This window comes from Capra hircus, chromosome 23, assembly GCF_001704415.2.
Source record: "Capra hircus breed San Clemente chromosome 23, ASM170441v1, whole genome shotgun sequence".
In the NCBI taxonomy this organism is placed as follows: domain Eukaryota; kingdom Metazoa; phylum Chordata; class Mammalia; order Artiodactyla; family Bovidae; genus Capra; species Capra hircus.
In genome coordinates, this window is record NC_030830.1 from 41626477 (window position 1) to 41654043 (window position 27567).

General features: G+C 48.6%; 1 protein-coding gene across 2 annotated transcripts in view; it reads right to left on the reverse strand.

Annotated features, from left to right (window-relative positions):
- GCLC (glutamate-cysteine ligase catalytic subunit) overlaps nt 5967-27567 on the reverse strand; it is a 45113-nt gene continuing 23512 nt past the window's right edge. Inside the window, exons 2-16 of one of the 2 annotated variants that reach the window (XM_005696442.3) lie at nt 25558-25670; nt 24552-24734; nt 22131-22244; nt 20453-20511; nt 20216-20349; nt 16817-16891; nt 16227-16343; nt 14851-14989; nt 14294-14406; nt 13980-14072; nt 13548-13652; nt 8998-9079; nt 8818-8921; nt 8611-8731; nt 5967-7576 (exon numbers count right to left, since the gene is read on the reverse strand). In XM_005696442.3, coding sequence (XP_005696499.3) covers nt 7365-7576; nt 8611-8731; nt 8818-8921; nt 8998-9079; nt 13548-13652; nt 13980-14072; nt 14294-14406; nt 14851-14989; nt 16227-16343; nt 16817-16891; nt 20216-20349; nt 20453-20511; nt 22131-22244; nt 24552-24734; nt 25558-25670 — 1764 coding nt within the window. In that variant the 3' untranslated portion in view covers nt 5967-7364. Of the gene's footprint in view, nt 7577-8610; nt 8732-8817; nt 8925-8997; nt 9080-13547; nt 13653-13979; nt 14073-14293; nt 14407-14850; nt 14990-16226; nt 16344-16816; nt 16892-20215; nt 20350-20452; nt 20512-22130; nt 22245-24551; nt 24735-25557; nt 25671-27567 lie in introns of both variants that reach the window. The other variant, XM_013973861.2, reaches the window with a different exon arrangement.

The window sequence follows — 27567 nt, forward strand, 5'->3', positions numbered from 1 at the left end:
AAAGTGAGAAGCAGGTCAGTGGTTCCTTTATTTAAGGAAAAATATTAATAACAGGGAATGGATCAAAAGGGCCCATTTCTTCTTACCAAGGAAGATGCATATCCTCCACGGAAGACTGTGTCATTTACAGGCTGCGTCAGCCGTCAGCAGGCTTAGTAGGATGCTTTCCACTGAGGTTTTAGCGATGTCCTTCATTCAGTTCAGTTCAGTCGCTCAGTCGTGACCGACTCTTTGCGACCCTATGAATTGCAGCACGCCAGGCCTCCCTGTCCATCACCAGCTCCAGGAGGAACTTTTAAAAACTATTCGTTTTTATTTATTTATTTGGTTGTGCCAGGCATTAGCTGTGGCGTGTGAATCCAGTTCCCTGACCAGGGATGGAACCCAGGCCCCTTGCATTGGGAGCTTGGAATCTTAGCCACTGGACCACAGGGAAGATGCTTAAAGATAATCTGGGGACAAAAAAACAAACAAAAACCCAACAAACAACAGCAACAACAAAACCTTTTTTTTGCGCCAATAACAGTGTCGCGCGCCCCCTGCTGGCCGCCGGGCCCAGAACCGGACACCGGCTGGAGAAGCTTGCGGAGCCTCGCCCGCCGCGGACAGAGGGGAGCGAAGCGGCGACGGCGCGAAGGGGCTTCAGAGCGCGAAGGAGAGACCCCGGAGCTGCCGCTGGCGAGGTGGTGCGAGCGGAAAGCCGGAGCACTAACCGGAGAGACGCAGCCCCCGACCGCGCCCTCCCTCTGGTCCCGGGGAGCCCAGGAGCAGGGTAGGCGCCCTCTGGTTCTTGGGAGCTCGGAGGCTGGCGGGGCCGGGGTGTGCGGAGGGGGTCATGGAACTTTAACTTTTTAGAAGATGAAGTTGCAGATGGTCACGCTTCCCAGCTCGCTCTGTCAGGCCGAATGCCCTGGGTCCTAGGAGGGAGGTGCTGGTGAGATGGGGTACCCAGGGCATCTTTCAGGGCAGCACTGGGTAAATGTGCACCGTGGAAAATGTCCGCTGCCCATTTTTAATGAGATTTCTTTTTTTCCTATTGAGTTGTATAATACTTCCTCAGATCTCAGTGACGCTTTATTGCGACTGTGCTGCTGAGTACAGTTATCATCTTGATTTTACATTCTTTCATCAGCCTTTTTGGAGAAGGAAATGGCAGCCCACTCCAGTATTCTTGCCTGGAGAATCCCACGGACAAAGGAGCCTGGTGGGCTCCAGTCCATCGGGTCGCAGAGTCGGACACGACTGAGCGACTAACACACGCGTGCGCACACACACACACACACACACACAAATTGAGTTGTATGGATTTTTAAATATATTTTGGATATTAACCCCTTTATCAGATACAAGATTTGCAAGTATTTTCTCCCATTCGGTAGGTTGCATTTTTGGTAGGTTTCCTTTGCTTTGCAAGAATTTTTTACTTTGATGTAGTTCTACTTGTTTATTTTTATTGCTTTTGGGGTCAAATTTTAAAAAATCATCAAGACCTATATCAAGAAGCTTAACACCTACGTTGACTTTTAGAAGTCTCTGGTTTCAGGTCTTGCATTCAAATCTTCAACCCATTTTGAGTTAATTTTTGTGTATGGTGTTATTATTGATAGTTGTCTAATTTCATTCTTTTGCATGTGGCTGTCCAGTTCTCCTTACACCATTTACTGAAGAGATTGTCCTTTCCCCATCGTGTATTGGCTCTTTTGTTTTAAACTAAATGACTGCAGCCATGAAATTAAAAGACGCTTGCTCCTTGGAAGAAAAGCGATGACCAACCTAGACAGCATATTAAAAAGCAGAGACATTATTTTGCCAACAAAGGTCCGTATAGTCACAGCTATGTTTTTTCCAGTAGTCATATATGGATATGAGAGTTGGACCATAAAAAAAGCCGAGTGTTGAAGAATTGATGCTTTTGAACTGTGGTGTCGGAGAAGACTCTTGAGAGTCCCTTGGACTGCAAGGAGATCCAACCAGTCAATTCTAAAGGAGATCAGTTCTGAATATTCACTGGAAGACTGATGCTGAAGCTCCAATACTTTGGCCACCTGATGTGAAGAACTGACTCACTGGAAATGACTCTGATGCTGGGAAAGATTGAGGGTGGGAGAAGAAGGGGATGACAGAGGATGAGATGGTTGGATGGCATCACCAACTCGATGGATATGAGTTTGAGCAAGCTCTGGGAGTTGGTGATGGACAGGGAAGCCTGGTGTGCTGCAGTCTATGGGGTTGCAGAGTCAGACACAACTGAGCAACTGAACCTAACTGAACTGACCAAATATATGTGAATTTATTTCTGGGCTCTCTATTGTGTTCCATTGGTCAGTTTTTATATGAATTCCACGCTGATCACCACAGCTTTGTAATGCTGTTTGAAATAAAGTCTGGAGTCTATAGAGTCTATTGCTCTTACTGCATCTTCCAGACTTCATGAGCTTCCCAGGTGGTGCTAGTGGTAAAGAACCCCTCTGCAATGCGGGAGATGTAAGAGGCACAAGTCCGATCCCTGGGTGGGGAAGATCTCTTAGAGGAGAGCATGGCAACCCACTCCAGTATTCTTGCCTCGAGAATCCCACGGACAGAAGAGTCTGGAAGGCTACAGTTCACAGGGTTGCACAGTGTCAGACATGACTGAAGCAACTTAGCATGCACGCACATACTTTGTGATGTTTCATTTCACTAAATGTTAAGAATGAAAGGGGCTTTAGGGACTATCCAGCCAATTTCAGCCTCCATTTACCGTAAATACCAATAATCAGATTCAGATCAGTCGTGTCCGACTCTTTGCGACCCCATGAATCGCAGCACGCCAGGCCTCCCTGTCCATCACCAACTCCCGGAGTTCACTCAGACTCATATCCATCGAGTTGGTGATGCCATCCAGCCATCTCATCCTCTGTTGTCCCCTTCTTCTCCTGCCCCCAATCCCTCCCAGCATCAGAGTCTTTTCCAATGAGTCAACTCTTTGCATGAGATGGCCAAAGTACTGGAGTTTCAGCTTTAGCATCATTCTTTCCAAAGAAATCCCAGGGCTGATCTTCAGAATGGACTGGTTGGATCTCCTTGCAGTCCAAGGGACTCTCAAGAGTCTTCTCCGACACCACAGTTCAAAAGCATCCATTCTTCGGCGCTCAGCTTTCTTCACAGTCCAACTCTCACTCCATACATGACCCCTGGAAAAACCATAGCCTTGACTAGATGGACCTTAGTCAAGAAAGTAATGTCTCTGCTTTTGAATATGCTATCTAGGTTGGTCATAACTTTTCTTCCAAGGAGTAAGCCTCTTTTAATTTCATGGCTGCAGTCACCATCTGCAGTGATTTTTGAGCCCCCCAAAAATAAAGTCTGACACTGTTTCCACTGTTTCCCCATCTATTTCCCATGAAGTGATGGGACCAGATGCCATGATCTTCGTTTTCTGAATGTTGAGCTTTAAGCCAACTTTTTCACTCTCCTCAGGAGGCTTTTGAGTTCCTCTTCACTTTCTGCCATAAGGGTGGTGTCCTCTGCATATCTGAGGTTATTGATATCATAATGCAAATACAGCAAGTCTCCTAAGTACAAACCTTGTTTTGAATTTTCAAAGATGCAAATCTGCCTTCCCTCACAGTCAGGCTTTAGTGAAACTGCAGCTGGTCCTGTCTCCTATTGTTGACCCTTCAGCTCTGCCGTCTCCCACCTTCTCTCCCTCCTCGTCGGTAACTCTTCCTGCCTGCTCACTTGATGCCAGCCCCTGTATGTATGCCAGCTGTTGTCCTGTACTGCTGTACTTTTCAAAGAACTGTAAGATTAAAAATGTTTTATCTTTTGTTTGTTTGTTCATGTATTATTTGTGTGATAAGTGCTATAAACCTATTACAGTACAGTCCTATATAGCCGATTGTGTTAGTCGGGCATCTAGGCTAACTTTGTTGGACTTCTGAACATGGTCAGAACATGAACAGAACTTGCTTGTGTGTAGACTTACTGTAGTCTGAGGAGTGCATCTTTCCCAGCCAAGGTCACCTGCTAAGGCCTCCTCGCATCCTGTCCAGACATTGGTTCCCTCCTAATTTACACTTCTGTAAATATCACTTGGCCTACATGTTCAGAAGCATTTACAGGGAATGTTAAAATATTTACACAAAAGCATCAAGAGGAGAGAGCAGCTGGGAGATCTCAGTGGCTTATCTTCATGGAACGTAGGAGCAGGGAGCCTTAATCTAAATGGAAAGTTTGTTAGCAGCACCCGTAAGAACCCTGCTGTTAAACAGCCCATGTCCAGTTCTCAGAAGGGCCCCTTCCCCAGCAGAGAACCTTGATGCCCCGGAATCCCAGGCTCATAGCCCAGGTCTCTTCCCCCACATCTGACACCACCAGTGCTTGAAGGATGCTGTTACATTTTCTCTCTGCAGGGTCCCCAAGGAACCTCCTGAGATGTGGCCTCATCCTGGGTTTCCACACTTTGCACTCTTTGTGTAGGTGCTAGTTCAGAAGGAAGGGGGCCCAGGCCAGTGCCCTCCACTGAGACAGAAAGGCTCACCAATAGCTAGGGGCCAGGCGGCAGACAGAAGCATCCTGGGGCCAGGCTGGGCAGCAGACAGAAGCATCCTGGGGCCAGGCTGGGCGGCAGACAGAAGCATCCTGGGGCCAGGCTGGGCGGCAGACAGAAGCATCCTGGGGCCAGGCTGGGCGGCAGACAGAAGCATCCTGGGGCCAGGCTGGGCAGCAGACAGAAGAATCCTGGGGCCGGGCCAAGCCATGAGGCACACGGATTCAATTCCCTGACCAGGGATCGAACTTAAGCCCCCTGCCTCAGCAGCTTGGAGTTTTAACAACACAAGACCGCCAGGGGTCTGTCTGTAAACTTTTCTGTTTCTTCCAGTGCTGGGTCTCCAGCACTGCACAAGCTTTCCCCTGGTTGTGGCAAGCGGGGCTACTCCCTAATCGTGGCGCAGGCTTCCCACTGTGGTGGAGTCTTTTGCTGCAGAGCATGGGCTCCAGGGTGGTGGGTTCAGCCATGGCCCGAGGGCTGTGCGGCTCTCGGGCTTAGCTGTCCTGTGGCATGCAGGATCTTCCTTGATCAGGGATCGAAAAACCCGCGTCTCTTGCACTGGCAGGCGGATTCGTCGCCACTGAGCCACCAGGGAAGCCTCCTTCACAGGTTTTGTTTGTTTGGAAACCTCTTGTAAATCCAGGAGACTTGATGGGTCAAGAAAAGGCCAGTTGTGTTCTAAGTGAGTGCGACAAGGCACTCTTCGCTTATCTCACTGTTTTCCCCCCAAAGCCTGAACCCTCAGCTGTGTTCAGGAGGAAAAGGTGATGCTTTGTCCTGGATAGAGACACAGAGCTGCCATTTGAATTTTCATATACACATGAAAGATCAGTATCAGCTGACTTAGAACGGATGTGTGTCTGAGGTACAAGAGTGATCTAAGTCCCTGTTACTCAACATGGTCCACAGACCAGCAGCACCCCAGGCCCACTGAGCCAGAGCTGCACTTCAAAGACGCGTATGCAGATCTGTTTGGCAGTGACCCTGCCCTGGGATCATTCAGATAGATAAAAGCAGACCAGCAGGTGACGCTGAGAAAAGTGGACGGACCAGATGAACTAGGGGTCGGGGGTAGGTGAGAGATGCGTGTCTGAAGACATAGGTAGGCAGTGGCTGTCTGCTGGGCCTGCTGATCCAGTCTGAGCGGATTCTCCACGGTGCACAGAGCACCTGAGTTACTTGCATGTAATTCACCACATGATCGCTGACTCAGCACGGTGACGGTTTGGAATAAAAGGAAAATTCATGTCCAGCGGCCACTGCTCCCCTCCCCACAGGGCTGAGGACTCCTGGGGAGGTCAGGCATCTATCTGTTCTCATCACTGTGCTTCTTTCTAGAAAGAGCTGAGGATGGAGCATGATGAAGAAATCATTTTCTGGCATACTTGGGCTAATTAAAAAAAATTCACCACCATCCGATTAGTTGCAGAACTCACTTTCAAGAGTTTTCACAATGCTAATTCCATTCTTTATTTCCTCATACCACAAACATTTTACTGCCTTTTTACAACCTGAATTTACATAAGCAAATTGCAAAGGGAAAATAGGCATTCTTTTATCCTCCAAAATACATGTAAGAAATATAGCACAAATGAACAGGCTTAGCTGAAGCTTTATGGCAAATTTCTTAAAATGAGCATGACAGTTTAAATATTTATGCCTGTAAAGGTTTGCATAATCTACTATACATAGTTATTTCAGAAGCAGTTAAGACATTAATCGGAGAAAAACTTCAACAAAAAGCTCTAACAATTGTGTGCAACTTAAATTATTTACAATTAAACATTTAGGGCCCTGATTCACAAAACTTAGTGCATATCATGATTTTTGCAGAGAAGCTAAGTAGTACGCAGAATATTCCTTGGGTAAAATCTAGAATAAATGGCTTTTAGAAGAATGTCTGTAATATGCTTATTGGAAACTAGAGGAAAAGTAACAAAACAAAAACTTCAGCAACTGCATTTGATTTGAAAATTTAAGTAGACAGCAGCAATCAGAAAAAACGGGCCACAAGAGACGAGCTGGTGGCATTTTGATATTAGTTTTGTTATGTACAAGGAAAAAAACAATTCTCCCCATTTTTGTCCTTAAAAAAAAAAAAACCAAAACACCCCCAATAATCACTACGTGTGAAATCAAGAGTCTTTCTTCTTCCAGAGTTGTCTTCAAACTTAACACCAAAACTAGCAAATGTGGGTAAGAAGTACCATCAGTTCAGTGGGTTTTGTTTTAGTAGGGAAAACCTGGGACAGGGTTACCAAGGGATTAGCTATTCAAATTATGAGAGAATTGTCACAGATAAGGCGTCAGAACCCCAAGCTTTCCCTTGAAGCACTTTGGTGGATTCAAAAGTGATTTTACATATATGCCAAAGGAGATGATGCAAAGAAAATGAGCAGGACAATCTGTTTTCAAGGTAAAGTGACAAAATTTTCAGTGAATCAGGTACCAGGTTAAAGCCTTTAAAAAAAAAAAAAAAAAAAAGCCAACATTTACAGTAAACATTTTAAACTCTGGAATGCAGATATAGTACAGTTACCGGTAAGTTACATTTACAAAACTGCTTCAGACAGTAGTTGCTCCAGAGTCAGAATTGAGAAATGTACAAGCCAGCTCATGAGAACCTTAGATACAATGTTATTAAAATACATTGTTAATCATAAAAATACTTTACTATGTACATGTACACTGTATAAACTCTAGGTCTGCTGAATCCCACTTCTGCCAGCGCAGCGCACTATTTCCACCTGCTCCTCACACAATGCACACAGCTGGTCCAGCCGCCAGTTCTTCGGGAACGCGGGGAAGGGCTTCTCGTCCTGCGGGGCGTCTAGGTGGAAGAGTCGCTTTTACTTCCACTGTGCCTTGCTTTCCTAAACGCTGGTCCGAGTAACTCTGGGCACTCACATGATCCATTTGCGATTTGATCACACTTTAGAAGAAGGCTATAGTTCATCTGGTCAGTTATTACACTGTCCTGCTTGTAGTCGGGATGCTTTGCGATGAACTCCCTCATCCATTTGGCAACTGTCATTAATTCTCCTGGCGGGGGGAAAATAATTTTTTTTAATGACAACTTAGTAGCATTTTTTTATTTGTTGGGTTTGCGTTTTATCTTTAGAAAGGCGACATTTAGCGCCTGGACCACACAACCCTGAAGAAGAGTCAAGAGGCGTTTGGGTCGAGCCACAGGGCAGGGGCTGGGAACAAGACGGTTTCCACCTTGTCTGGAGAACTCCTTCTGGGAAAGGTTTCATGCTGCCGGCAGGGGCAAGAACACACATGCCTGCTGCTGTGAGGCCTGCTGGGTGCCAGCCATACGGGGACGCCGCCCGCCCTAAGACACAGGAGCCAGCGCATGCTGACTAGTCCGTGTCCTCCCGTCCAGCCAGACCTGCCCGTATCGGTGTCAGAGACTGCCCTGGACGGGGGGCTCTGGGCTCCCCAGAGAGACCCGATCCAAGAGGGACACAGAATAGTGCGTAGATGCACTCAGAGAGAAACCCGCAGAGACAGCACTTGGGGGGTCACCCTCTTGGCTCTGGAAACCTTACAGAGGCCTCAAGCGAAACACACGAGTCGATGTCCTCTTAGTCACAGCTGACAGCTCCCGGGCCACCGGGATCTCAAAGCGGGAAAGCAGGGGTTCCCCGGGCGCCCCTGCAGGGAGCCAGGCTAGTGGGCCCGAGTCCGAGCTGTGTGCTTAGTTGGTTGACCCTGGAACCAGCTCATATAGAGCCCGGGGTGCTGCAGAGCACACACAGTTGGGCAATAATGTCAAACTATCCACGTACGGTATTTCATCGCCTGAAATGCCATCGGGTTAAAGATTCAACACTGGTTTATGAACCAGTAAGAGAAAAAGCGCTGCTGATTCTCTTTTCACAGCAGACTCTGAAAGACAACAAGGTGTATGTAACTGCAGAGATGCTACTACCCGGACAAGTGCAGTGATCAGGATGCTGTATACTTTAATAAAAAACCACTTTAAAAACTGAGTATTTTAAGACTGTGAGGTTCTGCCTATGCTAAGAGATTCTTTTTTAAAGCACAAAGGAAAGCGGAGGCTGCCGTACCGGATGCCCTCTTCTTGATGAGCCTCAGGTAGTTCAGGATGCTGCACCTGGTGTCCACGTCCACCTCCATGCTCTCCAGGTAGGAGTTCAGGACGGGGATCAGCCCGGGGAACACGCCTTCCTGCGAGGAGCAGTGCGCGGTCAGGCAGGGGCGCCCTGGGGGGGCTCTGGGCAGGCAGGTGGGGAGCAGGCCAAGGTAGGCCCTACCTTGCCGTTGATGATGGTGTCGATGGACATGAGCGCGTACTCCTCGGCCGCTGGCTCCGCCCTGCCCGCAGCCTTGCCGCAGCCGTCCACCACGGCGTTGCCACCTGCTGGAGGGGTGCGGGGTGCGTTAGCAACTGGTGCGGCCTCCGGGGACCCCAGAAATGCAAGAAAAGGTGGTACCTTTGCAAATGTCTTTCCTGAAATAAAACAGTTCCTGCAGGACGGCATCTCGCTTCTGGGCGACCTTCATGTTCTCATCAACCTAAGGAGGAAAACCATCATGGCCACATCAGAATGTTCCCAAAGTCGGGGACACTCGTGCTCCCACGTGGGTGGGGCCGCTGCCCTCTGCGGTGGGGACCCACCTGTGAGGAACCCTCCCACCCCCAGCGCTGGCTGCGGCCAGAGAGGCTGCACGCTCACGTGGAGTGGTGTCTCTCAGCCCCAGCCTGGGATGTGCTTTTCAATAACGGCGCAACTTGAAGAGACATGCACCTTAGAAATCCATGTGAAACTTACACGCATGGAGGCTGCCTGGGAAAACTGGGGGGAACGTATGGTGCTGGGGAGGCAGGGAGCTGTCCCAGCTCACAGCCGGAGGCATGGAGGGAAATGCTGAGTCCCTGCTGCCTTGGCGGGTGGGGGATCCTCAGTCCTCCCTGCCCAGGGCTTTGCTGCCTCACCCAACCACCTGGCAGTGGGCAGGTCGCCAACACTGCCTGCCCGCCTGGGGCTCTGCCCACTCCCTCAGGAGCCCCCAGCTCCCTCTTCGTGAATTCATTTATTTCGATCAACATAAGAAATCTTAGGGGACACTCCAATATACAAAATGGACATAAGTCAGAGGTCACACTGGAAGGGACGGCTGAGACAAAGTCCTGGATCAGCTTTGCCCTTCACACCCATTAATTCCTACAGGTATTTATTTGTTTTTAAAGGTACAGATGACCTTCGGATTAATGTAGACAGTTCTAGGAACATGTTCAAATAATAATCCTCATATGTCTGGCTTCAATCCTAATCAACACTTGCATTTTTCTTAGTCTTGACAAAAAGTCACAAAGATCAACAGTTGTAACTTCTGCTTTCATAAATTCCTTTTTCAGTCTGTTTTCACTCCTGCTCGTTAGATTCTGAATTTGACTACCTAGGTTTATTTTTAATCTTTCTGTTAAAGCATTTAAAGCTATGGTTTTCCCTTGAGACCAGCTTTGCCTGCCTCATTTTCCTATACAATCTACAGTTCTAATTTTGATTTAATCTAGAATCTATTAGGAAAACAATTTAAAATTTCCAAAAAATTTTTCCTGAACATTTTCTTGATGAGTTTTGGTGGAAATGTGACTTACTGTATGCTGTCTAGTTCTGAGAAGTGAAAATTTCCCTCGGTTAGTTTTTGATATTCTTCCTCGGGGCATTCAAAAGGCACGTGTGGTATGAGATCTGTGATACAAACGACACAGCCGGGCTTGTTAGCCATGCTGTTCACCTCCGCTGAGGCTTTTCTCTTCCTCTGACTGTGTGGCCTGTCAGTTACTGAGCAAGGCGCTGTTGTTTAGTGGTCTCCTCCACCATCCCGGCGCGGCCTCAGGACAGCCCGCCCGGCCCCACTCTACACCTGCACACCGGGGTGCCAAGAGGACACCAGCCGTCCAGGTGAAAAGGCTGGTAGGTGGTGCAAGCCAACTGAGTGTTCACCCAGACCAGTATCTTACCCACTGCACTACAGTGCCCTTAAATTCGTTTATGCTCTTGAGAAGCTATGCTTTCTGGATGATAAAAAAAAAAAAAGAAAGAATCATGTCTCTCAATGATCTTGGATGAGCAAGCGGATAAACTTGCTTTCTGCATCTCATTGAAGACTGTCTCACATTTCTCTGCTACAACTTGGCCATTCCTGTGTTCTTTTTAAAAGGTCATTATGGAGCTCTTTACTGTCAACATCTGTCCATGTTTTAGGTGTAGCTTATGCAAATCACACTGCCATTTTAGATCACCGCTTTCAGCATTTGAATAGGAGGACACAGTCTATTCAAATTTGTCTTCATCTTACGTTCCCCACTGTGTGTTCTCCTGGGCACACTCTTCCCATGCTTATGGCCCGAGACCCACTGCTGTGGCTCCAAAGTTTCCTTTGTTCTTTCCCCACCCCCTTTAGCTAGGAGATTAGAGGCGACAAATCCTATTTCTAAGCATTAAGTGTGAGACAATTCAGTTCAGTTCAGTTGCTCAGTCGTGTCCGACTTTTTGCAGCCCCATGAACCACAGCACGCCAGGCTTCCCTGTCCATCACCAACTCCTGGAGATTACTCAAACTCATGTCCATCGAGTCGGTGATGCCATCTGACCATCTCATACTCTGTCGTCCCCTTCTCCTTCCACCCTCAATCTTTCCCAGCATCAGGGTCTTTTCCAATGAGTCAGCTCTTTGCACAAGGTGGCCAAAGTATTGGAGTTTCAGCTTCAGCATCAGTCCTTCCAACGAACACCCAGGACTGATCTCCTTGCAGTCCAAGGGACTCTCAAGAGTCTTCTCCACACCACATTTGAAAAGCATCAATTCTTCTGCGCTCAGTTTTCTTCACAGTCCAACCCTCACATCCATATGTGACCACTGGAAAAACCATAGCCTTGACTAGACAGACAAGTAGTCTTGAAACTCTTTCTCCAGATGTCAGCCATTAAGAAGCATCTAATACTCCCCTCCTTCCACTGACCCTTTGCTAGATAAGATTTCTGTCTGACTTTGAGCCCTAACTTCATCTTTTTTGTTAGAATCACTTGGAATTTAAACACTAGCTTGGCTGCCAGAGACATCCATGGTTCTGATTCTTTAACCTTCAGGATTCTGGAGACTTCTCTCCATCTCTTCCAGCATTTAATATTGCAGATGAGAAATGAGACCAACTGATTTTTCTTCTTTTTGGCAGAAAGCTAAGTAGCCTAATTTCCTCTCCTTTCTGGACAACTGATCTTTTCTTTGAGATTCTTCCCAGATTTCAGTTCTTCTTTACCTATTTCTGTCTCATCCTTAATGGACTCTTACTCAGGGAAAATTATATTCATTTATTTTCTTTATTGTATCTCACATCTCTTTTGTGTAGACTACTCTCTTCTTCTAATTATTAGACAAACACTGAACTTTTCAAATAATTTCTCTCTTGCTTTTCCCATGAGTTCTGTTTCTCTGCCGTCCTACAGGGACGAACTCAGCTTGGTTCCCGAAATCAGTGACTTTGACCTTCAACCACATCTGCTTACTGGGGAGTATACCGAGTTTTAAAAGTGTGGCTACCACATTGTTTCTGAGAACTCCTCTGCTCTCCAAATGTTCTTTGATCCACAGGGCTTGTTTATTTAAGACGCAACTCTTCTCTAGAATTTCTTCAAGGGCATTAGTGAGAATTTCTTAAAATATTCTTTCCAGTTTCCAAATTAACCGTGTTCTACTCAGGATAACACACTCTGGGGGCCCATGGGCTCTTCTCTTTAAGGCTATTAAAAGTTTTCAAGTGTCTCCTGCCTTTCAGATATCTATACCAGGCCCTGGAACAACGCGTGTCCCCCTAGATGAAGATGCTCTCCAGCAGTGAACATCACAGTACTCCATGATCTGCTGCTGGTCGAATTCTCGGATACGGAGGAACCGACTGTAAGTTGCATGTAGTTTTCTGACTGTGTGAGGGTCAGAGTCCCTAAGGCCTGTGTTGTCCAAGGGTCAAGTGTATTTACATTCATAAGCAAAGGCTTAGAATGGCAGCTCTCGGGGACCCATGACATGGGCAGATCTCCCCAGGGGGTGCTCCGCAAGGCTAACAGGGGCCCGCAGAGTCCTGCAGGTCACCTTGGGCCTAGGCGCAGTGGGCAGGCAGGGTCTGCCTGACTGCCAGACTTCTTCAGGGTGCATGTATGCACGCCGGCGGGAGTGGCCCACAGAGGAAGGGGGCATCGGGGGCAGGCACTGGCCCGGTGGCTCTGGTCCTCCTCCCACGCTCGCCGGGACAAGCAGCGTGTCCCGCTGTCTCTGCTTTGGCCCTGAGCCCCGCAGACCCCCACTCTGCCCGGCAGCCTCTCCCAGCCCCACTCTGTGCCGAGACCCTCCAGCCGGGAGCCCAAGGCCTCCATGCTCGGTTGGCTATGCCCCCAGCGTCTGCAGCATTGCAGCCTCACAGCCTGGAGCTAGTTCAAGGCCCTGAACGGCTTCCAGAAAGCTCCACCTTGGTTTTAGTTGGGCTGGGGCGGATTCAGATCTGCTTTTCCGATGGTGCCCTGCCATCTGCATTCTCCAGAAACCTCCCCAGCTCAGCGCCTCTGAAGCGCCCCCTCCCTGCACTGAGTAGTCACGCGTCCCTTCCTCCCGAGTCTGAGGTTGTGACCGGCCTGGGAGCTGACAGGATGAAACACACTGGGGGACACCCCCTCCCACCACCATCTTAAATCAAAAGTCTAGAAATTGGCGGCTATTCAAATGAAACTCTGAATGTCCTTCAAATGGGCCGAGTAAGGAGCTACCATCAGCACTCTGTTTCCAGGAGTCTCCACCAAAATGGTCCCCAGATCTATAGAATAAGCTTTGGTTTGAAAGGAAAAAAACAGGGTGGAAGGGGAACACTTTCTAAGGAGGAACAGGTCTAAGTGAGGTCAGAGTTGAAACAAGTATTATACAGAAAGGAGCATCAGATGATAATCCTGATACCCACAGCCAGCCCTACGCTGAACACCGTCCTTACCTTGGACAGCGGGATGAGAAAGTCCAGTTTGTAGGACAGGATCACCCTGGTGAGCAGCACCACGAATACCACATACGCAGAGTTCTCGAAGTCCGTCAGCTGAACCTGGACGTGGGGCCAAGATGTCAGGGACCCACTGTGCCTCCCCGAGGGGCCCCGCGGGTCACAGCATTCCCACGCACCTCCTGAGCCCCCACCTGGGGCCGGAAGCCTCTGCCCACTGCCTACTCCCGGAAAGCAGTCCTCCTGAGCCACTGGGCTTGCACGTCACACACACAGACACACAGACACAGACACACAGACACACACAGACACACACGATCTGTGGTGCTGTCTGTGTTATCCGAGCCTCCAGGGAGGGTATAGGTGGGTGGGTGGCGGTCAGGTGGGAATAGGTTCGACAGAGTTGGTTCCGGCCCGCAGGCTGCATACCTCCATGGGCCGGAATTCCACTCTCCACCCAATGTCAGAGTTTGGAGGTGGAGGCTTGAATCGCATTGTCTGCCAATTTGTGGACTGAATATTCTGTAATCAAACAGGAGAGAATAAAACCAGTTTTCCACATATCCAGAAGATACTTAAGATGATTTCATATTTAACATGTGAAGCAGACTATTTACTGTCTATACCCTTCGACGTACAAAGAAAACTGAACAGCGAGAATTTTACAGAAGTGAGGTGACATTTCAGCAACTCTGAAAGTAGCAGTCATGCTCTCTATTTTTTAAAACATTTGTTGCAGATACCTCAAAGTGGTCGGACTCGTTGGCATCATCCAGGTGGATTTTTTCTTCAAACAGAGTCAGCGGGTCTCTGATGAAGAGATGCGCCACATGCTGGGCCAGCAGGTGGTCGAGGCCTGCGGAGAGGTCACACCAGGCTTGCTCCAGAGCTGCTCTCCATGCCCCGGGGACGGCAGACAGCTCGGGGGGGGGGAGGGCGGGGCGGGGGGGTGTTGAAGAAAGGCAGCTAGGAGCTTAGGAGACGCTGGGTTGTGCAGGATTCTTGTGCCGCCCCGAGTTTATCCTGCAGACCCGAGGGGCGTGTCGGAGTTGTGTTCACCCCTTAAACGACGCCCGTGGGGATCTGAGGGACACACCTCCAAAGTCGGCTCTTTTCGCTAAAAGTTAAGCTCTCACAAGCATCTGGGACTTGAAACTTTAGGGCAAACAGCCTCGGAAGAAAAGTGACGAGACCTCACATTAAAAATAGAAGCCAGATGGGAGTCAGCAGAGGAGTTTAACAGAGTTTTGAAGAACTAAAGGCTTACAGTCAAATCTAGACGAGGGGAATGGAGGCTTACCTTCCTGCAACAGCTGTTCGTAGATTTCCTTGTCTTTCGTCAGGTCAATGTCATTGTATTTCTCACCGCACTCAGATAAGTAACTGTCGATCGAGTCGTATCGGGACTTACTGATCCTATAGTGGCTGTTCTTCAGTGGCTAAAATTGAAAGAATGCAAACGAATGCCATATACAGTGATGTGGAAATAGACGAATGCCCCAAGTAGTTATATTAAAAGGTTACATGCTTTATAAATAATTACATAAAACTGTCCAACCTGAACATGAGATCCTGAAAAATAGCTATGAACCCTGAAAAGTATTAGAATTAAAAAAAAAAAAAAATTGGAGACAATTTAATCTGTTCTCAGATCTCAGTTAAATGTACATACATATTTCTTTTCTTTTCTTTTTTTTTTTTTTTGGTACAAGTGGTTCATCATTATTATTAAGACTAGAAAATGCCCATGTTGGGAGCAAAAATATAAACCCACCATGTATTCTTACTGGAAAATCCCAGGCACAGAGGAGCCTAGTGGGCTTATATATAGTCCATGGGGTTGCAAAGAGCTGGACATGACTAAGCCACTGAAACTTTCACTTTCATAATGCAAACCAAAAAATCTGGCTTAAGCCATTAAAAAACCATTAAAATGTCTACTTTAAAGCTTATTTGTACTTAGCACGGTCAACAATTTATGCACAATCATATAACGACCAGAGCAGCAGTAGCGCAGCCCTGGTCAAGAACATGAGCATCACCTGTGAGGAACTCCTCCTTCACTAGCACGCACGCCTGCTTCTCAGTTCTGGACTTGCTTTGCTCGCTGGGTCTGGGGGTGGGCAGGGCTGGGTAACTATTTTTAAAGAGCGCTATGGGCGGTTCTGGTGCACACTCTTGGTTGGAGAGGTGCAGGGTCAGAGTTCAACATGCAAGCAAGAGGCACAGACCTGCACTTCTTAGGCAAAACTCACCCTTCATAAGGGGCCAAGGAATCTGACAACGGATTGTGCTTTCCCCAGCAGAGAAAGCACCATAGGCAAAGCACTCATGTAGCGCCAAAAGCTTTCTGGTAAAAACAGCCATCAGCACTGACTCCCAAACAAAGAAAACCTGTTCTATTAATCTTAGAGGGCAAACCAAACACAGATCACAACAAATGATGGAAATTGACTTGGCACGGGCCCTCCCCCCACAACCAAATCACATTTCCCACATTCTCCCCCCAAACACACCATAGAGCCAGACAGGCTGATGAGCTGCCAGCTTCTTCCCGGGTGTGACTAACCCACTCAGGATGGAAACGGTGTAAGGGAGACTTCAGCACTGTGAGTGGCGACAAGCCCCCCTCTTCACCTGCAGATTCAAAAGGCTGGAAAGGAAAAGCGTGCCCACCTCCAGTCCTCTCTCCTCCCGAGTTCTATCATCTACAGACGCAGAAATCACGCCCCAGCGACAGTCAATGTCTGACACATAGCCTCGGTAAAAAGGCGACGCAGCACTCAAAGCCATCTAGGAACAAACAGAAGTCAGCACCTGCAAGGTCACAGTGTCTCCAACGCGCTGAAGAAGGCTGCATGCGGTTATCCCCGGTCTAGAAGCACCAGCTTACGCCACCCCTGCGGGCTCTACCACAGGCACTGTGCCTGCCTGCTCCTGGGGAAGGACGGCGGGAGTGACTCCAGCCCTGGCCTCTGCTTCCTTGAATCATCCTCTCTAGACGGTGAGGACAGGCGGGATGAGAAGGAAAACAGCTACGCTTGAACTTGGCGTTTAACACATAAATGCCTCGCTAGCTAAAGCACTGCTAAACTCTTCAGCTTAGACGCTTATCCAGGAGCTCTCCGTCTGCATTCTAGTTGTGTTAGTTCAGTTCTAAGTGAAGTCTTAACTGGACTTAAATAGCACATGGTCAGCAAATTTTGCACATGCAGTCTTTATCTGATACAAAAGAGTAGTCAAAATTAGGTGTGATTTCTACTTACGACAATTGGGCAGATGGTAGCCAACTGATCATAAAGGTATCTGGCCTCAGATATGCTGCAGGCTTGGAACGTTACCTGTTTAAGAATCACAGATTATTAGAGAATAATATAAAATCATCACCATCCTCCCCAAGGAGCCAGTCTGAGAAGGAAGGTCATTGCTCATGGCATGTGGGGTTATCCCACTGATCGCATCACTGAAGCCAGTTTTAAAAGCTGTCTCAGAGGAACTTGTCTAGAATATGGCTTTATCCACATTTGCATGGGATATAAATAACCATGTTCTGATGTCAAGTAAGATGAAGAAGTCAGGAAAGAAACCAGGGCCTGTACTGACAGTGAAGCTCAGCCAGGCACTTCTCCATGGCTGGCCATCCCTGTGCCACTGGCTGCGGGCTTGTATACATTTTGGTACAAAAGGAGAATCTGGAGATGCGAATAATGGGCGTCAAAGCTTCCCACTGTGACACAATGGGTAACAGCTTGGAAGGGCGCAGGACTGTAGAGAAGGCAGGAAGAGAGGGCAGTTTAAACACTTTGATTGTCCAGGAAGAACTGCAGGCTGGTGGAGGAGGAACAGAAGAGCCACAGCGGGCCCGGAGACTGGTGGGCACAGACCAGAGAGAGCAGACCTGGGTCTCGGCCGGGGGGGTCCTTGGGCAGGTAGGGAGCTGCACCACCAGGACACGACGGGCTTACTGAGCCACGGAAGAGACCAAGAGACCCTGTAAGCGCGCTTTCTTCTCAGGTTTTTGATTGGTGTCTCTCAGACGGTCTCGTACACACTACATTTACAGGCAAATTCTGGAAAAGTCAACCCTAGAAAAATGTGCTTGAGAAAACTGGCGGCTGGAATTTAATACCCAAGTTACAACAGTGATACAGCTTACAGCTTAGTTATTTTAAGTACATTTAAGAGCTAGCTTCCTTACCCCAAGAACGGGAGAGGCACAGCCAAACAAACCAAACAGGACATCACTGCCATTAATGATGGGAAAGGAAAAAAGTATTCTTAACACCTTAAAAAGCTATGAATATATGAATGGTTTTGGCTTCTGGTATCCTTTCAAAGTATCATATAAAGAAGAGAAGCAATTTCCCCTCAGGAAAATGAGGAGGGGGGAAAAAAGAAGAAACATTGATTTTAGCAAACCAAGTACCTAAAATGTATCCAGTACCCAGTGTTGAAATCACAGAATTTTCTTGGGGTGGGGGGTAGGAAGGCAGCCTATCATAACAGGCATGAACTTATTAAATGATTCCTGAAAAGTCCCCCAAGAGTCAAAAATTTGAATATGGTTAGAATACTTTTTGTTCTGTATAGTGAGTTGCTCAAAAGCCTTAAAACAATACTTTGAAATCATTTTGTCCTGCTTTCTTGTAATGGGTAGTTTCTAGAGTTCCACTTAAAAGATAACAGAGAGAATTCTGTGGAGATTGGTGGAATCTGTCTCATTTTCCACTTACTCACAGTAGCTGGGCTAAAGACTTTTAAGAGTAGTATTGAAAGTGGGGTGGCTGGACACGCCATTTAGAAAAAAAAACAATGTTAAACCCATGACACAAAGCTTAAACTGGATGGAAAACTGTATCTACAAGCAATAAAAATGCCAACTACCTGCCATTAGGACACATTTGTTTGTATAAACACTGTATCAAGGGAAAGAATGATCCCTTTGGAAGGGGGCGATAGTGCAGTCTTCGGCAAAACACCTTGGTTTAATAGTAAACCGATGAAAAAAGGCAACTGGCATTCCGGCAGCACTGCTGCAATTTTAAAGCCGTGCGCTGTTAAGTTCTAGAGTTTAATGGCTCTCTTCAGAAATATTTGTAATTAAGATAGTTAAGTAGATATGCAGTTAGAAGTCAAAAGGTCTCCTTTTTTATGGAGTGTACCCAGCTGGAAGGAAACTCATGGCCTAGGTTTGTTTGGCAGACACGCTTTATACCACTTATATCAGTAAGTCGGGGAAAGCGGGGGGAATGGGATCCTCGGCCACGGTTAAACACACTTAGCATGGATACATCTGAGTCTGACATTCAATTCTGATTACACATAGCTGGAAAAATGAACACATCCGAGATCCAAGTGCAGGAAGGCGTGCCTCTATGCAAAGCTGCCTGAGATGGTGGGACACAGAGTCACCAGCCGTGTGTGCAGAGCAGAGCCACCCCACGTGGGGCCAGGCCTCACGGTGCTCCAACCAGCCAAGTAATTGGAACTAGAAAAAAATCTCCTTAAGTAATAACGAGGCCCTCCTTTTTATTGGAGATTTTGAAACATCTAGTTTTGAGCCACTCCTACTTCTAACGTTTTATTTTTTAAAATTTGTATTTACTTAGTTTTGGCTGCACGGGGCCTTCGCTGCTGTGCGCGGGCTTTTCACGGCAGCGGCTTCTTGTGTGGAACACAGGCTCGAGGCGCACAGGCTCGGCTGCCCTGAGGCATGCGGAATCTTCCCGGGCTAGGATCGAACCTGCGTCCCCCTGCACTGGCAGGCGAATTCTTACCCTGGTCTTTAACCTTAAGGTGGTCTTTTCCTGGACCACCAGGAAGGTCCCAACATGATTTTAAACAAACTGAAGATTGAAACCAGTATTGCTGTTAATACAAACAACAAAAGAGTATGAGCTGAGTCAGACTTAGAAAGGGCCTTAATATAAACTCTTCTTTCAACTGCTGAGAAAACTGAGGCCAGAAGGGGAAGGAGTTAGCCAAGTACCCGAGAGATGACAGCTGAAGCCTGGATGCAGGCTGGCGGGCAGCCTGAGGGGTCCCCCCACAGATCGCCTATGGGATGGGGACGCATCGCTGCCGTAGGCACCAGCAATCAGATTAGACGCGGGGTGCGGGGGGAGCAGTTTAATCATGTCCTTAAAAGAGAGGCTATTCTATGCCCTGTGAAACAGCCAGGGGCAAGGCAAACCGGGGCTGTTAAATATTTATTCTTTTTATACCACTATACAGCCTTACAGGAAGATAGATTGTTTAAAGTCCAAACAATCCTTCCCTTGGACCACAAACTCACTGGGGTGCATCCAGGGTTCATTTTCAGAAACAGACTTGAGCAGTTTACAGTCTCAAAGCTAAACCATCACTAGATGGCAGCAGAAATTAGGCACAGAAAGAACTGAGACAGTGGCCCTGGAACATTCCACACTTTAAGTTCACGAGCACCTATGTCTTTGCAGTGAACTGAAGATTTTGCGAATTCTGTTCAGTGGTACCTTCCAATGAATTTACTAATATAACTTCAGTGGTTTTCAGAAAGATGTTACTAGTTACAGTAATATTTCAACCTGATGAAAATTTTAAAAACGAAACTCGCGCACCTCAAGAAAAGAAGGTAATCAAGAGAAGTGGAGGCGGAAGCACCTCTCGGGGTCTTTGCACGGTACCTGCAGGCAGCAGTTGCCCATCCCGAAGCCCATGGCGTCCATGTAGATGTGGTCGGGCTTAGAGGCCTTCGCGGCCTCCTCGTCCTCAGGGAAAGTCTCTATAAATGGAACTGGGGTGTTCTTGTCCTTAAAGACTGCAGTAATAAAACCAGAGAGAGAGAGAGGAGAGAGCAGGGAGTGAGAGAGAGTCAGCCTCAACAGCGGGGCAGGGGCTGCCCCCCCCGCCCCCGGACTCACTGGGCACGTTGATGACCACTTTCTCGCCCCTCCGGTGCCGGATGTTCCTGGTGAGTGTGCTGAAACAGACGACAAACGTCCTGAGCGGGCTGCCCAGAAACCCTCAGACGGAAGACGAATTTGATAATACAGCGCTACGCGGGACGGCTCCTCCCTCAGACAAGTCCCCTAAGGAAGCCCTACAGAAAAATCACGAGGGGTTTCCTGCAGCCTCGCCCGCGGGCTCCTGCCTGAGGACGTCGCCCTCTCTCCTGTCCAAGCCCCCTTCCCGGCTCCGGGTGACTCCCCAAACCAAGCTCAAGTGTTTAAGGTCTGCCGTGGTCTGGCCTCACGCTATGCTTCTAACATTTTCCATGTTAAATCCAAAACCTGAGCCAAGTTGAGGTCATCACGTTCCCTGTGCCTCACGGGACCCCAGTACCTCATCACTGCCCCCATCCAATCCCCAGCTTAACACCATCTCACGGCCCACCACCTGATCCAGAAGCCCCCAGGCATGCTGTGAGCACCAAACATGTGGCCAGTCCTAAAAAAGACATCCTCTGAGAGCAAACACACAGCAGATTTTTAAGACTTGGTTTAGAAATAAAGTAAAACTTACTAGTAATTTAAAAATACTGATTGCAAGTTGGATGTGTGTGTGTCATTAGTCACTCAATCGTGTCCAACTCTTGCGACCCCATGGACTGTAGCCCACCAGGCTCCTCTGTCCATGGGATTCTCCAGGCAAGAATGCTGGAGTGGGCTGCCATGCCTTCCTCCAGGGGACCTTCCAGACCCAGAGTCAAGCCTGAGTCTCCTGCTGTACAGGCAGAGTCCTTACCGGCTGAGCCACCAGGGAAGTTGGATACAGCTATAAATGTAATTCACTATTTTTTTTTTTAACTCTTTTAACGTGGCTACTAAATTACTATTAAAATGACACGTGTGGCTCGCATTATGGTTTTACCAGGCAGGGCTGCTGCCCGCCTGGCATAATGCCAGCGCTCTCGGGAGGCCTGCCTTTGACCCCACCCCCACCCCCCCACCGCCGCCGTCAGAAGCACCTTCCTCTGTCGGGTGTTGCCATCTTTGGACATAACCTACCTTTTCTTACAGCTGACCTTTTCCTCTTTGGCACACTCTAACCCTAATGTTGGAAACTAAGCTTCTGCGTCTTCCTCTTCCCCAAAGATTCCATGTGCAGCGGGTGTGAAGACGTGTTACAGGGATGAACACTGAGCTGCCACAGGTCCCTAACTCTAGGTCAGGAGCCCGGGTTCAGGATGACAGGGGAGACCCAAAGGTACAAAGCTGAGGTCAGACCGGTGTGGGTCCTCGAGCAACCTGAAACCCTGGAATCAAAACTACAGAGCAGAGGGTAGCGCGTGCCTATTACACACACAGGCACTGGACACGTCGCCCTATAGTCAAGGTACACGAGCAGGGTGAGGAGATCAGAGGCACTGGAGGTGAAAGAGTAAAGTAACGACAAGAAAGCTTCTCCAAACAGGGACTGAAATGACCTGGGATTGAAATGACTTTGCAGCTAATGAACAACTTTAGGATGACTCGGAAAACAGGCAGATCCAGCCTGGAAACAAGCGGCAAGGGCCGTGCAGTGCACAGGAGGGTCCCGGCGGGGCGGGGACGACACCACCCCCAAGGCAGGGGCCGGGCGCTGAGTCACAGCACTCACCTGAAGCGCGGGTGCTTGTTGATGGCTTCATCGGGAAAGAAGAGGGACTTGGAAGCTCCTCCTTCCACCGGGCTGGGTTGGAACTCAGGCAGCGTGAACCCAGGGCAGCCTAATCTACAAGAAATGGAAGAACTAAAGAGACAGAATGTGCCTCCAGGATTAAAAACTCGCAAGTGCAACACTGCCTTGTTCAGGGGGGCCCAGGTGTTCTGCCAACCCCGGGCCCCTTGCAACCAGCCCGCTGCAACCCGTCTTGCTCACCAAGCTCTTCTCCTGTGATTGCAGCCTTGGGCTAGTTTATCAAAAGCCTCTGTCCACCCAGGGTCTGCAGGGCACATGTCACAGCCGCCTCAGCTGTTTCCCCCTGGAGCTTCTGTCTGAGGCATGCTCCTGTACCGGCTGTCAGCCCTGCACACCCTCACTTCCCGGCAGTGTGGGTGCCCTGGGAAGGGTCTCCTGTTTCCTGCCTCTGCCCAGCACCTCCCGAATCCCTCCGGATCAGGCAGGTCCCCCACAGGTGACCCCGTTCGCCTCCAGGTTTCCCCCGGAGGCTGAAATCCAACCCTATTATCTCATTAGACTTAAGAAGCACTTTAATTCCAACACAGAAACAAAGCTCCGCTTTCATCCGTAAACGTAAAGCTCAAATTCCACATCACGGGCAGTGACGCCACCAGCTCTCCCAAGTTTAAGGTCACTGCTGAGTGTGCTGGGGGTGGGCATGGGACTCACAGAGCAGCGCCAGCAGAGAAAGAGTGGCTGCTGGAGGGGCGGGGGTGCAGCTCCAGGGTGGGGAATTTCTGGCCTCAGAGCCAAAACTAGCTGGTGCCTTCTTTATTTTCAGCCTCACCTTTAATAAAACCGGTTGCCCGCAACCACCTTGTGAAGAACAGTGAACCTGCCCATCACATCTGGAACAGTCCCAGATGTGACGGGGTCTCGGGAGCGTTCCTGCAGCAGCCTGCGTTATCCACCCCGAGCCGGAAGCCTTAGGCGAAGCCCTCGCAGAGAGTGACAGACTGAGGCCCGGGGACTCTCTGCTGTCCAGGGTCAGGCTGGAGTGGGGAGGTGAGCGCCAGCGCGCTGGGCAGGAAGTGGGCGGCTGGGACTCAGACCTGCACGCCCAGCAGGGCCTTCCCTCTAGACGACCCATCCGACCATCCGACGGCGCCTCCAGGGGTGGGGACACCCTCCACCTGCCCTGCCGGGCCAGCACTGGCAGGCGAACAAGGCCACAGGGACCGAGGAACTGCACTTCCGTTTGCGTCAGCCTGAGTAATTGACGTGTCAACAGTCACGTGAGCACGGGGTCACAGGGCCACCCTGCAGTTGCACCCGTTTATGAACAGAGAATCCCCGTTTACACTGAAAAAAGCCCAGTCTTCTCCCTCTTGATCCCCCAATAAAACTTTCCTTATCACTTAACTGTGCATTTAAGATTAGGCTTTTACAAACCAATAATTATTACTCTTGTTTTGCTTACAAATCCAAAAATACCCTCCCATCATAAAAGATAAACTTAAAAAAAATTAGATTTTTAGAATAAAACGTATTCCTCGCTCAACCTTCCTTCCTTCATGATGTGAGAAAAAGATACTTCTCTAAAACATTTGATGAGGTGCTTCAAGAAGGCCTCGATTATTTCGATGTGACCATGGTGATTTTAAAAAAGAAAATTCCCTTTAAGTGTCCTAAGACTGGTGGTATGACTTCTGAATGCCTGTGTTCCCAGAGGACATTTATCAGGAAAAGAAAAGAAGGTATAAAAATAGTTCAGCGTGTTCCAGGCTTTGGATACCAACCCTCAAAGAGCTTCTGAACTTTGGGGAGGTAAGCATACTTTGCCACGACCTGAGAGATCTCTCGCAAAGATAACCAGATTTACGATTCGGTAGAACTGCATTCTTGCGTACAGGTCCTACATAAAACCGTGTGATATTTATGCACCTCATTCTAAGCCAAGGGCAGAATCCCACTGACTTCATATTCACTCTTGTGAACTTGTAGCCATAAGCTGATTTGACGAGAAATCCTAACTTGTTTCAGCGTGATCTGAACATGACCCGACGGCTCCCGTGTTCTTTGTGTGCACCACCCGTCCCAGGAGCACTGAAGCCAACCTGCTGATCTGATCTGCGGGCAACGCGTGCCCTTCCTTATAGAACGCTCCTTCCCCTCGGCCTGGGGAGTGTGTGGCCCTCAGGTCCTCCCCCAGTCCCCCACCGCTGCCCCCACCACCACCGGAGGCCAGCATGTGACTTGGCCTGCAGCTCTGACATTACAGATTCGGTCAGATGCTGCATGACGAGGATAAACCATCCACAGTATGAGAGCTGCAGGGTCAAGCGTTAGGTTGTGATCTGCTCTCTGGACACCGGATGCTCTGGAGCGCCAGCTGCGCATGTTGACACAGGGACTAACCTGGGAAAGGACGTGATGGTGCAGAGGGCCTGGTTTTCCCCCAGGAGAGATGTGGCCTCTTTGCGCCGTTTCCTCATGTTGTCCTCAACCGTGTTGAATTCAGACATGGTCCCACCATACGGCTGCCCGGGTGTCCCCTCGATCATGTAGCTCCCGTATTCTGGTCTCCAAAGGGTCGGATGGCTACAGAGGAGAAAAGGTTTCGGGTCCCTCTTACTCTTCTGCTGCAGGCTGCTCCCTTTTCAGTTTTGAAAAAGCGGCTTCCAAAAATTTAGAAACCACTGGGTATACAAGAAGCCAAGAATGCTTTACGGTTCCCAGAGCCTGTTAATCTTCCATAGCTCTTTACCTGTGTAAGGGTTACAAGTGCTGGGTCCAAAATATTTATAAATAACTGAGCCGCACGCAGGGCACGCGCTGTCCAAGACAAACAAGCCCGTCCACTCTGCGGGGAAGGGTGTGAGGGCTGAAGGCTCCTTCAGTTTAACGCTGGGCTCCAAATGCAAACCCAGCCTCCCAAAATTTAGTGGGCAGAAAAGTGAACATGCCCTCTTCACCTCTGTCTACTGAAATAAAGAAATATTTTTAAAAGAACATCTTTCCAGCCAAACAAAATCCATCTGCACGTTTTCTCTGGCACCATGGTTTGTGATCTTGGGAACACGTTGCCAATTTTTTTTTTTTTAAATATTTAAATAGTAAACAGACTTTATGTGGCATTTACTCTTCCAAGCTCTCACTAATGTATTTAGAGTGTGAGCACCCTAAGAGGCACCCCTGATTTACAGAAGAGGAAACTGAGGCACAGAGAAGCGAAACCCCTCACCTAAGGGTGCCCAGCTATTGAGTAGAGGGAGCGGGATTTGAACCCAGGCAACTGGGAACCAGAGCCTGAGCCCTAAACTGCTGGGCTCCCTGGTCTCCTGTACGTGGGAGGAAAGATGTCACGCCGGTGGTCCTAACAGTTTCAGAAACTCGAAAACAAGGCCCCAGTCCATCAGCTTACTTTGGGTTCGTCCTTTCCCCCTTTTCTTGCAGAGTTTCAAGAAGTTCCTCTCCAGACAGGACCAGCTGGGCTTTTTTTTTCTCATGATCAAAAGACACCAACATGTACTCCACCTATTGAGAATAAAGGAGAGAAAGATGAACATTCCTCCATCCAGACTCGAGCTTGATGCGACCTTCAGGAGAGAGAGAGAAGCAGGGAGGTTGGGAAAGGTCACAGGGAGCTGAGGAGTCACCCTGGCTCACACGACAGCGCTTGTATGACGCGAAACCCGGAGAGAGCGGCCAACAGTGGTCTGGCAGGAGGACCAGAGCTCTCACTCACGTCTGTCTTCTCCTGTTTTACGTAGTCCCTTCTAGAAAGGTCAACACGCCTACTCTGACAAACGGTACTTCTAGAGAGAAGTTTTGAAACTAAGATTCTGTAAATTGCGGCTCCAAGAAGCAGTCGCGTTTTACAATGTATTCCCTCAGTGGGCTTACTATAAATTTACGAAAGGGGTTACCTGGGCGTACTCATCAAGGTAGATGACCCTTCCTCACTGGTAGGTTACTTAATCATCCCACTATAAGCCCTGCTAGTGGACCGTTAAATCATAATCAAACACATCGATATGGAAGTGTTAACATCAGAGTTGTGGCAATTTCTTTTTTAAAAAGTATACGTTTCTTCATTACTTTAATTTTTTTTATTAGTTATTTGGCTGCACCGGGTGTTAGTTGTGGCAGGCGGAATCTTTAGTTGGGACATGTGGGATCTAGCTCCCTGACCAGGGATCGAACCCTAGCCCCCCTGCTTGCGAGCACGGACTCTTTGCCACTGGTCCACCAGGGAAGACGCTTGGCAATTTTGTCTTGGTTTCTCAAGAGTAACTTCAGGCCACTTCCCCACTCTGAACTGACACAGAATTTACAATTCAAGGTGCGCTAGCGCATTTATAACAATACCTGGTGGAATTCTGATAAAAATCAAGAGTGAAATACCAAAGTAAGACTTTTCTGGGCTGAGTATAAATGGAACCTGCTTTTGTTTTCCCCGAAATTGTGTGCTTTAAGTCATGAGAGCTGGGATTAATCCTGAAGGTTGTGAACCACTATTTACGGTTAAAATAAGACACACAGCATCCATATGTAAGTGAAAAGATCGGAGCTGGATCGTTCAGGGAAACATGTGAGAGCACCCTTTGCGCAAGGCCCCAGACCTGTGCCACAAGGCAGCCAGCTCTCCAGAATTACCATAAAAGAGGCAAGCAACGATGCACCCATTATCTGCCTTATCCACCTGACATTCTGCATGTAAATCCAGATCCAGCCTTAAAAACAAACCAAAGCCAGGAAGCCCAGCAGCAGGCCTGGGGCGGGGGTTGGGGGAGGTGGGGGTGGGCTGCTCCCCCTGGAGGGGGGCTCTGGCCTGAGCCTAACTCACATGGACCCGCCTCCCCAGCCTTGCAAGGTGCTTGAGTCAGACATCCCTATCAGAGACTTCCAAGAGACTGTCTGGCCCTTCAGCTAAAAAATACAAAAGGGAAAAAATGTTAGTAACCATAGGGAAACAGCTTGACAACAGGCTTAACTGAGAACAAAAAATAAACTTTTATTAGTTGCTGTATGGACTGAATGTTGGTGTCCCGCACCTCCAACCATATGTTGAAGCCCTTCACCCCAATGTGACTGCATTTCGAAGGGAGGCCTTGTGGGGGTGGGAGTGTACCTAGGTCAGGAAAGTGGGGCCCTTTGATGGGACTTGTGACCCTCAAGAAGAGATGAGGAAGATGAGTTCTCTCCCCCAGGCGAGGACAAAGCGAGAAGGCGTCCAACTATAAGCCAGAAGAGGGCCCTCACCCAGAACCAAAACTATCAGCATTTTTGACTCCGGACTGTCTGACCTCCAGAACTGTGGGAAATAAATGTCTGCTGCTTAAGCCACCCAGTCTGCGGTATCTGTCCCAGCAGCCTGAGCAGGTCGAGACAGCTGTCTTACTGCTGAGTTCAAGTCCCTACTCTTGCTTCT